This window comes from Strix uralensis, chromosome 1 (assembly GCF_047716275.1).
Source record: "Strix uralensis isolate ZFMK-TIS-50842 chromosome 1, bStrUra1, whole genome shotgun sequence".
NCBI classification, from domain to species: domain Eukaryota; kingdom Metazoa; phylum Chordata; class Aves; order Strigiformes; family Strigidae; genus Strix; species Strix uralensis.
Genome location: NC_133972.1, coordinates 52301797 through 52316372, shown reverse-complemented (window position 1 = coordinate 52316372; position 14576 = coordinate 52301797). Strand labels below are relative to the sequence as shown.

At 40.5% G+C, this 14576-nt stretch overlaps 1 protein-coding gene across 11 annotated transcripts in view; it reads right to left on the bottom strand.

The window, feature by feature from the left end:
- Positions 1–14576, bottom strand: part of KIAA1217 (KIAA1217 ortholog) — a 183126-nt gene that overhangs the window by 24159 nt on the left and 144391 nt on the right. For all 11 annotated transcript variants that reach the window (XR_012628678.1, XR_012628677.1, XM_074866172.1 and 8 more), the window contains 2 exons: positions 11507–11667; positions 4902–5077 (listed from right to left, as the gene is read on the bottom strand). Coding sequence is in view for 9 of the 11 variants with exons in the window: in XM_074866172.1 (XP_074722273.1) it covers positions 4902–5077; positions 11507–11667 (337 nt within the window). In the remaining 2 variants the exon portion in view is untranslated. The remainder of the gene's footprint in view (positions 1–4901; positions 5078–11506; positions 11668–14576) is intronic.

The window sequence follows — 14576 nt, the reverse complement described above, 5'->3', positions numbered from 1 at the left end:
TTGGCTTTATAGATTAGACTGAGCAAACCCAATTAACGAGACACTCACATTAATGTAGTTTCAGAAGGCTAATGTAAGATAAATGATTTTTCTGCATCTATGCTTTACACAGAGGAGTTGAGGCAAACTCTTATGCTGAGATCTTTCTTTAGGCAAAAAAGCATCAGAGGATCAGTCTCAGATTGCACTATCAGTAGAACAGGTTACAAAACAGACAAAATTAATAGTAACAAATCACCCAGGCCAGATGGTGTTCAATAGCAACTTGAGGGTGAAACAGTTGAACCATTAATGCTAAGCATCTAACTTCTTGATTATAATTGCTTTGGCACTAAAGCAGTGGAAAGTGTCATAGATGATATAAATGAATTTTTTAAAAGGAGATGGGGCTATCCGAGGAACTGTAGTCTAGTGAGACTGACAACCAGACTGGTGTAATTGATAGATACCAAAATAAAGAATAAACAATAAAGAATTAGTGGACCAATGGATAAATATGCTGTGTTAGGGAGGAATTAATGTGATTTATGTAAAGAGGAGGTAAGTCTCACAAATCCACAAGGAAACAACAAAAGCATGGGGACAAGCTATAGTCCAAAAGGTTTTCAGCAAGGTACTTGAGCAAAGCTTTCAGGAAAGCAAACCTGCTATGGGACAAGAGAGGAAATCCTCTCCTCCCATGGATAAAGTCCTGGAAGTAAAGGGAAGGGATTGATGAACAGCTTACTGAATGTAGCTTGCTGGTGGGTTCCACAGGGATCAGTGTTAGGGCTGGTGTTTTTCATCATATTATAAATTATTTAGAAAAAAGCATGAATAGTATAGTTAAAAAAAAGGACATTAAATTATTCAGGGGAATGACAGTGAAAGGTGACTGCAGAGGACTGCAGATGGATCATCTGATACTAACTGACCAGGAAAAAAACAAAGATTAAATTCACTCCTAATAAATGTAAAGTAATGCTCATAAGGAGAAATAAAACCAAAACCAACCCCACCTAAAACCAACAGCCTCCCAAACCCCTAAGTTTCTATACACAGCAGTGAACTTTGAACTGATAATCACCCATTGTGAGATGTTGGATTCATAATGGAAAGCTCATGTGGAACATGAGGACAGGGAGGCCATCACCACACACCACTGCAGGAAGTCATGGTGTGGCCACATCCAGTATAGCTGTTGTAGACCTCTCCTCTCTCCCCATCCCCATCTCACAGATGTACACTAGAGTTAGAAAGGGCATAGAGAAAGGCAAGAGGAAGATGAAGTTTACAGAAAGGCTTCTACAAGAGGAGTAATTAAGCAGATTAGAACTCTTCAGGTTGGAAAAGACATGAGCAGGGGAAAAGGGAGTGGAAAGGGAGTGGGGGAGCATCTATAACATCGTGACTAGCATGGTGAAGGTGAGTATTCTGCTGTGCATGATTTAACAGTTTGGGGATTGAGTGACAGACGAAAGATTTAAAAATGAAGAGAGGTTCTTTCTACCTGTCCTGCTTTCAGCTGGGATGGAGTTAGTTTTCTTCGTAGTAGCTGGTACAGTGCTGTGTTTTAGATTTAGTGTGAGAATAACGTTGATAACACACTAATATTTTAGTTGTTGCCAAGTAGATCTATCCTGAGTTAAGGATTTCTCTATTTCCCATGCTCTGCCAGTGAGCAGGTGTGCAACAAAGCTGGGCAGGAGCGTGGCCAGGACAGCTGACCCGAGCTAGCCAAAGGAATACTCCATACCATAGAACGTCCTGCCCAGTATATAAACTGGGGGGAGTTGGCCAGGAGGGGAGGACCGCTGCTTGGGCATCAGTCAGCAAGTGGTGAACAACTGCATTGTGCATTGCTTGTATTTTTTGGGGGGGGTTTATTTCTTTCTCTTTTTGTTATACTCCTTTTCGTTACTACTATTATTATTATTGTTATTATAATATTTTATTTTAGTTATTAAACTGTTCTTATCTCAACCTGTGAGTTTTAAGGTTTTTTTTCATTCACTCCCACTGTGAGTGGGGAGGAGTGAGGGAGTGAGTGGCTGCATGGTGCTTAGTTGCTGTCTGGTGTTAAACCACAACACTACCTGAAAAAGCATTACTCTGTAGAATTCATTGTGCCTAGATGCTGTACATAACAAAGTTCACATAAATCTTTAAAAATGCATAAATTAATGAAAAGTAAACAATCCATACAGAGCTTTTGCATATGTAGATACCATCTCTGAGTTGGAAAATCCCTGAGCTACAAGTCATGAAATGCAAGTAGAGGTGCTCTAAGGATTTTGCCATGTTCTTATATCCTTTCCCAAGTATCTGCTACTAGTGGCTCTACAAGACTGCTAAGTGGAGCTTTTTTGTTACTGAGCATGGTTATTCTTACAGTATAGTCTGACACTTTTCCTAACAAAAATATAAACTGTAACTTACTATGGATCATATCCAATTAGACAGATTGGATGCATTTATAATTTAAATACTGTGCTTATAAAACCCCCTCTATTAAAGTGCTTACAATAATCTACAACATATAATCGTCATACCTGTAACATGCCCCTCACAACACAAACACTTCATTAGTCAATGTGTCATATCATCATAATTTGTCCTTGGTCTGGTAAATTTTAAGGCTAGTATCTACAACCCCAATAATGTCATATATAACATCTGTTGAATCAAAAGACTAGATAAAAAAAAAGACTACCCAGTTAATTCTGAGAGTGTATTTCACTGTTACAAGTGTGCATTAACACTACGTTTAACAGTGTTCCTTAGATTTCATTAGATATCTCTGAACTGTAACCCTGCTACAGCTGTGACACACATGGGCAGGCACACTTCTGTAGGCACCATCATGAATAGCTGCTCAACAGAAAACTTGCTCTGAAATGTACACCAACATCTCTGCTGTTTACAACAAGAATGCCACTATTTTTATTTCTTTATTTCCCATTGATAATCTTCAGAATTGCAGGAGAGCTTTTTAAGCTGAGATTTACCACTTTGGAGTAGTAGATACACTTCCATAAGTATTGCAGAAATCCTTAAGCTCCCTGGTCTTGCATGAAGCCAGTCTACCGATTTAGTCCTATGATTTAGGAAAGGTCAAGAGGGCAACAGTTGAAATACTAAGCAATGTTAATTTTTTTGCCCTGTTGCTTTGTATTTGTTTATACATCTGCACTGGGATCAGCTTAATTAAAAGTTTAATTCTATATAGAATGTCAACCTTTTTCTGAATACTGCCAGTGACATTTGATGTATAATTTTGTCATGTATGCTCTTCATTATTAATAGCCATCAGCTGTTGAACTTAAAGCGTTTTTGTCAGATGTGCTTTTCCTTTTGGGCTCTGATCCTGCAAACGTGCAAATAAATGACAAAGAAATCTCACTGAACACAACTGATGAAAAATAACTGTTCGTGATTTAATGTTTGTTTCTAGCATGTCTCTAAAAGGGTTGAACTAACATTTACAGCCTATGAATGATCCAAGTAAGACATTTTCCTGTAACATTAACAAATGAAGTAGCACAGAAGAAACTCTGTGAACAGGAAAAATTGCACACACTGATAAAACAGAACTGTACTGCAAAGTTGTATCCTAAATAAACAGCTGTAACAACTAATGCCATTTGCACTTGACCTCACTCAGTATCCATTTTATGAGGCAATGCAATAAACAGCCATCACACAAATTGTTCTTTCCACAGAGAACAGTCTAGGAACTAAGCAATGAGGTACACAGGAATAAAGTGATGAACAGGAGGGTAATTACTTAAGACTACAACACAATGTTATTTAAGCCTACAAACCAGCTGAGAGGATTACATACACTAGCATGAGCTGTTACTGCACATTCAACTTTTCTTCACAGAAAACATACACTCCCTTAGTAGCACTCTACTTTGTCTCTACAGATGCACCATTTTTATTACAAATCTTACTCATCTGACAACACATTGATCAACAGGAAAGATTTACTCTCCTTAGCTCTCAATAACTGTACTCCTAAGGCTCTTCAATCATCATTTCCAATGACAAGCTGACTTGAAAGTTTCTCTCTATTATGGAGCAACTCCTCAGGTGTGAACTGAATGCAGTAATGAGAAATAGTTGTATAGCATCTTGCAAATGTGCATCTTAGATTAGTTAAATTGTGTGTTGATTTCAGCTTCATCTTGCCTCCTGCTGACTCTGAACATGGACTAAAACAAACAACTGGATCCCACACCAGTCTTGGTAGACTGAAGTTTTGGGGGGAGAAAAAAAGAAAAAAGTCTTACAAAGAGCCTTCACACAACAACAGCAACAATAAAAAAGTATTTTTATCTGCAGTTAAGTGTATGAAAATCCTGTATATAAATTTTAGGCAAAGACTAGCATTGCTGGCTGCAATTAAACTTCAATTCTCTATTAAGAAGTAGGAGCCTCCCCTGCTTCTCCCGTGCAATAGCCAAAGCACTTACTACTGAAATCTGATTTTCATACTTAAAGCCAAACTCACTACCTTCCTTTGCATCCATTTGTTCTTGAGGAAATTCCTCCCTCCTTCCCTAAAGCATAATACATAAAGCTGAAGGGGAGAGCTAGGGTAGGGGAAGGCTTTCAGAAGATGGTGGTGGTCATGGTTCTTACAGTCATCTGTCCCTTTACAGAGGACTTCTGAAGAGGTTGAAACTCTTTATACTGATGTGACTTACCCAGTGGGGGCTGTGCTAAGGAGGACTCCCAGTCAGGATCAGTGATTTGTACAACACAGACACAGTTTTACAGCCAATATGAGTGCAAGGAAACGCAGCTAAAAGAGCATACATGGGTGCAGTTTCACTGAAGACAGTGGTGAAAGCTACTACTTTATGGAAGAAAAAGCCAGGCAAAAGCAACAAATTCTAAGAGGTTTCTCAACCCACCATAACTTCTTTACAATCTTTTCTTCCTCGCTGAGGTATTTCTGCCTTTCTTGTTCCACCAGGTTGCGCTGTCGCTGCACAGGATCTTCAAGCCTCTTCACTGTCTCAATCATTTTGCCATTGATTTCCAGCTCTGCTTTCTTCACCATTGCCCTCAGCATCTCCTGGTTCTGCAGCTGTTGCACAAAAGAAATCAACTTCAATTTTTCCTGCTTGACTGACATCCCTGGCAACAGAATACATTGCAGAGCTCAGAAATAGGTTGGGATAAACACAGCCCTACATCAAAAGAGTTTTTACCTTCTTATTTCCCTCCTTAACTTTACCTATAAACATTATTCCATGAGGAAGTGTTGGGGGTGAGAAAAGCCTAAATCTGATTAACTTCTAATGTATATCTATAACTTCCAGTTGCAAGCTGATGAACAAAAGATGTTGGGATCAGTACACCACCTTCAGTGCATAACTTCTGCAAGGATTGTGGCCCCTTTTTTCTGTTCAGTCCAGCATGAATTAAGAATTAATCACACCTCACAAGAATGACGGAAGCTTGACTTCCACTTCGTGTGTATCTCGTAAGCTTATGCACTGCACTGCCCATACGTGCCTAGTGGATAATCCCACACATTAATGTCAAGGCTGGAATGTACTGCTGTTCTCAGAATGGAATTTTTCAGTCTCTCAAGCAGCAGAGGAAGGATTGTGCCATCCGGTGTAATTTGGTACAGACATACAGCTTGTCTGCAATACATAAAACCTCCCTTATCGACCAAAAAAACCCCCTTTGTAGTATGGTAATTTTTCTGAGAACCGTAAAAATCACACCTTCTTTCTTGTCTTAGCCTTATGTTAAGTACCTAAAGTATTAATTTTCTTACTGATATTGTTTGCAGAGCAAAACACAGCTAAGAAAGCAAACTAGACTACATTCTTCTGTGGGTAGCCCTGGAGCAGCTATGCCCCACACACACACAAACCAAACCTGTTCAAGTCTCTTACGCAAATCACAACATTCAAAGCGATAAGCAGGGCTCCATCTAGTCACCACTTTAGGATATAGCAACATGAACACAACTCTCTTAGCCCAGCAGTCATCTCATACTGTAAGATTTCAAAAACCACCTATGTCAATTGTAAGATGAAGTTCTAGTTTTAAAACTAGCAATTGAGCTGTCAGCTGTCTTCTAAACATCCATACTTAACAGTCAAACCGCATTTAACATACAAAGTAAAACCAATGCCTAGTAGGAAGAATTACAAAAACGGGTTACCAACAAGACAGTATAATGCAACAAGACTTCTTTTTAAATTGATTTAAGAAAATTCATGGGAATCAGAGAAAGAAAAAGCCTTTGCCCACGTCATTCTTTCCAATCAGGAAGGGAATTAGAGGAACAAACTCAGCTCTCTGCACCTGACTCTACCTTCTCCAGCGACACAACTGTGATGAGAGGGAGGGTAACACTTCACTGAAAGTGCACAGAGGGGTCTGAGCTGTGACAAGCAGGAGGTGTTAGCTCAAAACTCAGCTGAAGATAAGTGTTAGCAGTTAGGGGAAAAAATGAAGCTGGAAAACATCTGAAACAGCACAGATTCATAAACATTGTCAGCTGCTTTATACCAGACTGGATTCTTTTGAAGACAATGCATATGTGTATTTTTCCCCACTATGGGATTAATGTTTGGATTTGATAAATTAAAACCTCTTACAGCAAGGCCAGCACAGCTCTCTGAGACTCACATCTCTTTTGTTATGCCGTATTTTCAAAAAGGAAAACATAAATGAATGAATAAATGACTGAATGAGCAGGTAACACTTCAGTCACACAGTTTATTCATAGTTGTTTAAAAAGTGGGGAAATTTGACACGGGGAAGTGACTTGGGATATGTGAAGCAACTGATCCAAGGTCAGTGAAAAGGTCAGTAACAGAGTCAGACTTAGGTGTCCAGAAATTAAGTCCTCTATATTCCTCAGCTGGTAACAGTGACTCCCAGCAATACCAAAATTGAGTATGTGTGAGTGTGTGAAGTTGTGCAAGGGTATATTTTATGGGGGTATAGAAGGGATCTATATTTACTGTAGTTACACCTACAGCTAAGGTGCTTGCCACTTCCATTTATGCAGTGCTTGAACAGTATTAGAAAGTTTCAGTCATAAAATTTTATCCATTTCTGATAACAAGATTAGGGAATAAAAATAGAACTCAGCAATATTTCACAAAGCTTGTATGTTGAGGACTCCCAAACCTCAATGTTTGAAGTGAGCTCTTAAAAGTCTGAGAAATTACTCATCTTGGTATCAAAGAGATGTTTTTGCCATTTCTATGAAATTCACTGGCTAGTTCTGGAAAACCTGGGTTTGTTCATGCTTGGGGAACAGGGACAGAAGATGAGAGGGAGAGGTACAGATGGATGTAGGGGGAGAGGGGAGAGGAGTAATTGTGGGTTTAAGCAGGGCAGAGTCACCAGCCAACATGAGGCAGGGTGAGCAGGAGCAGAGGGGAAGAGCTGTGGCTGAGGAGGAGAAGGCAGTCTCTGGCTGCTACAGCACATTTACCTCCACGTTCTGGAACAGAACTCGATTCTTACCTTTCTTCTACCAGCAGATATCAGATCTGAGACTCCCTAGCTAACTGCACATCCCATTTGTCCCTCAAACCACCTCTGCCAATTATTTCAACACCTCAAGCAGAAGTTCTATGGATCTGTCAGCATTATTTGGGTTCCACAGAGTAGAACTTTTTGTACGTTACGTTTTCTCGAAACAAGCCAAATAAACAATCTTAGACATTCACACTTGAAAGAAACTTTGTTAAAACAGTGTTCAAGTTCCACAGTCAAGTGCCCAAAGGTAAGGAAAAGCAATGCAGGCTTTCCTGTCACCACCAAATGGCAATTTCTTGCTAATTAGAGTTAACTTGACTTATAACTGCAAACAGCAATCAAAGAAATTTAACACGCTTTTTTAGAATTCTAGCATCCTCTCCTACATTCATTACCCTTGTCCCTCTTCTTCAGCTGCTGCTCCAGACATTATCTATCACTGCTCTCTCACAAGTACCCCAGCACCGCTTCTGGCGCCTACTTCAAGAATAACCTGATAATCAGTTTAGTACACTTTGAACCAATTATTATCTATGAGACAGATAACTGGAAAACCAGGTATTAGTTCACAGCCCTGCTTCTCATTAGGAGACAAGCATGACCTGTCCAGTGGGAGCCTCCCAGGCCCTGCTGGGAGAGGCTTCTGGGCCACCCACCTCCCCACACACTACGGTGCACAAAGAGGGACTGATTGCCTGCAACTCAGGATCTCTGTAGAATCTATCTAATTCCTGAAGTTTGTTACCATACATAGATTAAACGTAGTCTCACCAATTCTATAATGCAGCTCAAAACATACTTGCATTTCTAATTCAAAGTTACACGTGTGAGACTATCATATACCATTTATGACAGTATTATTATTACATTTTCTATCCTTTATGCAGCACTCATTTCCCTGCAAATAATACACTGAGTGAAGGAAAAGTCTGCACACATAGACATTCCTAATGCTGAACCTTAATCATATCTAACTGCTTTCCCTTAAAATGTGTTCAATTAACGAAAGGAAGGAATAGACAAAAAATTCCAATGTACATATAAGCTAACGATATATACCATGAACACGTATTCTAAGGCTTGGTTCAAACCCACCACTAAGTTCTCACTGTCTGGGAGTGCAGAATGAACACCACTGAACTCATCATGGGCTGCAGTCTTACCAACAACAAATTTATCCAGGACACAGGCTGGGCTATAGCCTATCTCTGGCAATGAGGAAAACTCCACGGCACCATAAAACTAGTCTTTCTTATCTCTGAAAACCAGAGCGCTTAAGGAAGAAGCTAGTGGAGTAACAAGAAGTGTATCTAACCTCTAGCAACAGCCATGATGCAAATGTCTTTATGTCAAGAATCTCTGGTTAAAATCCAACCATAGACTGGAACAGTCTTAACTTTTCGGTTGCATCTGATAACATATATATTTAACTGGTGTGTGAATCAATACATCTGGATCAATTGCTATGTTTTAAAAAGAGGATTTTGCCAGCACAGACAAAAGCTACATGAATGAATGGGTCTTTTCCATCATGTGTTTCTCTGATTCTATTAAGCAAATGAGTAAGAACTTGCAGTGATATTATCAATTGAAAATTGAACCATAGACAGTAATAAATATAGTGTTATGTCCTGTTCCTATTTCTTAGTTATCCTGCCAACTTTTGTGCCTGTGCAATCATCTTTTACAGTTCTTTGGTAGTGTTTCTTTTAGTCTGTCACTATAGGAAAAATTCACACAAACAGGAACAAACTGACTGCCAACACAGGAGAAACAGTGAAAGCGAAAAATATGAAGTACTGTCATATAATGCAAACAATCTGGAAAAACAGAATAATAATTTTCTCTTTTACTTAGAATTATTTTCCACAAAACACAGTGTAAGTTTTTTCATTAGAAGTGTGATATTTCAACACGCTTCAGTTTAAAACACAACCTGTTTCACTTGCTGCCCTACAAACTGTGAGCTCTTTCTCAATATAATTCCACCCATTCAGGAAAGCCATGACAAAAAACCCACTCTCGTGAATGTAATTTATATGTAATATAACAAAGTTTCTCTTGAGCTACAGGTTCTTCCATCCGACTATCACAAATTTGCCTACTTTCTACTGGCACAATGCACCAAATTTGCTATCATTTCTGAAATAAGGGAAGCCAGCCAGAGTTAATAAGCACACTTGGGACATGTCCTTTTTTCCTTCTCAAGACTTCCTTGGCAGCATTGATTTGTGCAGATGGTATGAGTTTCTTCACTCTTGTGTGCCATAACACTATGTCTGATGAAAAATAAGGTTACTGCTCCGGGCAGAGTCTTGGAGACAAGGTGCAGCTGGGGAAATGCCACCTCCTTGGTGAGCAGGCCCTGTGAGAACAATGCACTCACTGCCTCCAGCGCAGCACTGCAACTTCCATCCCACTTTATGAGGCCACATGCTAAGCACAGCTGGTGGCCAGACTGCAGGCGTCTGCCAAGAGCTGCATGTGGCACATGGGGTTACAGAAGGACAGAGGGGCTGCAGTGGTTTGCAGCACAAATGTGGAAGAATACGCACTTAAATATAATGCGCTGGGGCAGAAATCCCAAGCCAGAGTCTTGAAATTAGATGGGGACCATGATGGCCGGCATACAGATATCACTGCTGGGAACAGCTTTTGAAAGATACATTTGCTATAGGAACATACTCATCCTAAACTGAAAATGTAAATAGATGGGTGCTGTATCACAGGCAAAGGTCCCCTGGCTGACACGACTCTCTGCTCCAGATACCTTCTGCCATCTCTTCATTACCAGCAAGCTTCACAGGACCTTGTCACAGTATCTTCAGTCTTGGCCACATTTTCTTTATCCTGATGTTCACCTCACCCCTCTGCTCCCTTGCCCTATGATTGGTTCATAATTCAATTTCCTTTAGTTAAGGAAATGAAGGCAAAACATGGTCTGAATTCTGATCTGTATTATCATTATTCTGTTCTAAATTTAATCAGCAAATCAAAGGAGACTGACATAGCAGCATTCCCACATTCAAAACCACCCTTGTCTTAATAGCAGTTGCTGCAGCACTGCAATACCAAACATGTGATGTAACTTTCCAGGCAAGGAGGACTGGCAGAGTATTGAAGTTTCCCCTGCTGTCCACTTTGTCTTACAACAAATTGCTTTACCTCCTTTTACATCTTCTGAGACAATACACAGTGCTCTTCAGTTTCCAATTAAGTGAAGGGCTGAAGACCTGTACAGCTGCATATGCTTATTTTCACAGTGTCTGAGATGAACAGCATATATTTACATTTGCAGCATGACAGTACGTGTCAACAGACATCTTGGTTAATTTTTCATTGTTCTTATTGTTTCTTGCAAATTTTGAGGTGTTGATGTGTGTTAGGAAGGTACTGGTAAAATGTGAATGGAAGTTGGGCACAATAAACCTTTGCAGCAACTTCTGAAAAATCTTTTTGCCTTGTTGCTCAAGTTGGATATTCTTCTGGATTCTGTAAATACAGGACTCAAACTCTGGCTTAATGCATATCTACTGGTCCTTAGCTACATTTGGGTTTCCTGACATCAAAGTTGTTTATTCAGGAACTTAAAAACTGTCTCAACTCTAAACAGTATGGAGCAGGAACATGGCTCTTCCAACATGTTTATACAGCACATAGCATAGCAGGGTCCAAACTGCAATCACAGCCTTGATATTATTGTAATATAAATACTGCTTTAATGTCTAGAGTCATCAAACAAAGCTAGAAATGAAGTTTTTTCTCTATATCTGGACAGCAATAGTTAAATTGAGCTCATTCTCATACCTCTAGGACTATGCAAGTGGTGTATGCTAGAGCAGAATACACTTTTGTGTCTCTAATAGCTGCATCTTCGCTAGAACTCTACTACTGAGAATCACTCATGTACAACAGGAAAAAGAGAGAAAGAGAGAAAGGAAAAAAGGAAAAGGGCATTTGCTGACAACCCACTTTCCCGTCGTTCCCCAGATAAGCATACCTGTTGCTGCTTCATCTGATGCAGCTGCAGCCGCAGATCCGACACATTGCGTTTCATACCATGCAGGCTGACTTGCATTGATGGGGCTCCAGCAGGGTGATGGGTGACAGCTGACTCCACAGTTGCCAACATGTTCTTCCCCCCAGATATGTTAGCAGTGCCTGCAATAAGCAGCAGCATAGGTTGAGCTCACGGCAGAGAAGGTGCAAAAATGATTCTTCCTCTGCCAGATGAATCCACATATATTTCACACGGATGGACAAGAAAAGAAAATTACAGCTGCCAATGCTCAGTATTAACAGGGGACTGGCACCTCCTTATCCAGTGTATTTTGAGGGAAGACTGTACAATATCAGAGTGTATCTGTGCTGGAATCTCAGCCATATCAGAGCACTGCATTACCACAAGACTGCTTCCTACCACATGTAGTGGAGATGGGATAATAAGCTGTAACTGTAGATTACACAAAACAGCAGCAAATCAAATTGGTGCTGAAAGTAGCTTTGGGATTGTCCTCCCAGAAGCCATCTGAGACCAAGCTGATGCAAATCCACAGGACTCCTGAACTGCATATTTGTTGATTAATTATCACTGGAGGGATATTCAGTCAAACTGCCAAGTGTGGGGAAAAGGTTTCTATAGAGAATCTTGCTTTGCTGCTTAAAGTACAACAGCATTATTTCTATCAGGTGTATGCAACAGCTATGATATAAAACCAGGAGAAGAAAAATGAAACAATGGTGTGGCAGAAAACTTATCTCCAGCCATGTTGCATCCACCCACTCCCCTTTAGCCTGTCATTTATTCAGGACTGTGTTTACAAAGGAATATAGCATAATGCAAGGAAGTGAGCTGAGACACACTCTGAGAATAACCATCAGTGTTCTCACATGACTTACTTTGTTAATAATGCTGTTCCTCTACACAGCATCAATGTCACGCTTGTTCTTTTCAGTCTCAAGTACCTTGGAAGATGCTTTATTTACAGGGTACAAGCAAATTCCAGCTCATCAGCTAATAGTCATGTTACAGCTTCTTCTAGCAATTGGCACTAACACACATATTTTTCAATGTGTTTTCTTACGTGTCCCTTCCCCTCCCCACCACTAACAGGCAAAATGACAGACTGTCAGTTGGACACACTTAATTTTCTAAGTCCAGCACTCTTTAGCCCTGCAGACTCTTTTAATCACAGTGCCAGATCCACCTTGTCCCTTGGGCTCAGACGGCTGCCGCTCCCTGAACTATAGCATTATTGGCCCCTCACTACAACAAAAATATTGAGGTGCTGGAGCAGATCCAGAGAAAGGCAACAAAGCTGGTGAAGGGTCTGGAGAACAAGTCTTACAAATAGATGCTGAGAGAACTGGAGTTGTTTAGCCTGGAGAAAAGGAGGCTCAGGGGAAACCTTATCACTGTCTACAACTACCTGAAAGGAGGTTGTAGTGAGGTGGGTGTCGGTTTCTTCTCCCAAGTAACAAGTGATAGAACGAGGGGAAACAGGCTCAAGTTGTGCCAGGGGAGGTTTAGACTGGATATTAGGAAAAATTTCTTCACTGAAAGGGTTATCCAGCATTGGAACAGGCTGCCCAAGGAAGTGGTTGAGTCACCATCCCTGGAGGTATTTAAAAGATGTGTAGATGTGGCACTTAGGGACATGGTTTAGTGGTGGACTTGGCAATGCTAGGTTTACAGTTGGACTTGATTATCTTAAAGGCCTTTTCCAACCTAAATGATTCTATGATGCTATTCTATAATTATGTCATTACCCACTTCATTTTCTTCCTTCCCTATGAATAAAAATCCAAGGAAACAGAAAATAACTCATCAATGGATGTGCACAGGGATTTTGGTCATAATTTTATCCCATAAGCACACATTCTATCAAGTTCAATGAAATCAAACAGAAACTAGCATTGTGAGCTCTTCTTTGCCTGTTGAAGGCAAATTTTCAGTGCACCAAAGAGCATGACACATTTTTCTGGCTGGAATGAGTATGAACCCAAGAGTGGTTAAGTTTTATACCTGCCCTCTCATCCCTAGTCGTCTTTTCAACCAGTAAAGTCTCCAAATGTGCCTGAGTGGGTACAGCTCAGCATAACAACACATTACAGGTGTGGATACCTCAAACGTAGCTTTTGCAAAACTCATCCAGGGAGAACATTTTTAAAGGATGGAACTTAATGCCAGAATATTTTTATTTAGGAACAGGCCAAAACGTTTCTGAAGAATCACATTTCTTGCTTTACCTACATTTGCGATTCCTGTCAGTAAAAGCACAGGCCCCTCTGGTGTACCATGCCATAGGCTTCCGGAGACATGCTTAAACAAAAAGCTCTTCTAGCCCGGTGCTGGCTGTTGTAATGCTATACCTTACCTAAATGTGCTCCAGCTAGATCTGCTCAATGCTTCAACAACAGCACTCTTCATTTCACTGCTGAGCAAGCTGCTGCACATTTTTGCTATACTCCAGTATGATTCAATGCTCTCTTGACTTTCAAAGAGCTGCTTAACAGAAAGCAACACTCAAGAAATAAACAGTCCTTGTTCACTGCCATTGTACCCACGTCATGCTTCAGTCTAATATATGCTAATACTTATCTGTCTACATGTACACTGCAGTTTTTCCTACAGTCAAGCATCTACTTCCGTCCCACATGCACTATTTTTTCCATTTTTTTTTTAAGACAAGGGTATTTAGTTCATAAACCCTACAGACAGAAACCACCAGAGAGTCTGAAAAATGTGGATAAGCCTCCAAGAGTACTGATCCCTAGCCACAAATCTGGACTATTTTTGAAAGCACATCTACCTTTCTGCTATTCTTTGCCTCAAGCCAAAGCTCCAAAACCTCAGCCCCCGACCCTGTGATGATGCAGCCAAGGCATGAATCAGTCCCCGCCAGTCTCTCCCCCATGCTGGACCCCAGTCAATTCACATACTTTCTCAGGAAGGGGTGCCTGCTTTCCTTTTAGCGTAGATGGACTGTGATCTGCTTCTGTAAACAATAAATGTCTCCAACTCCCTACAAAGCAGCTCTCCTCCTCCTCTGCTGCCTCAGCTACCTCTT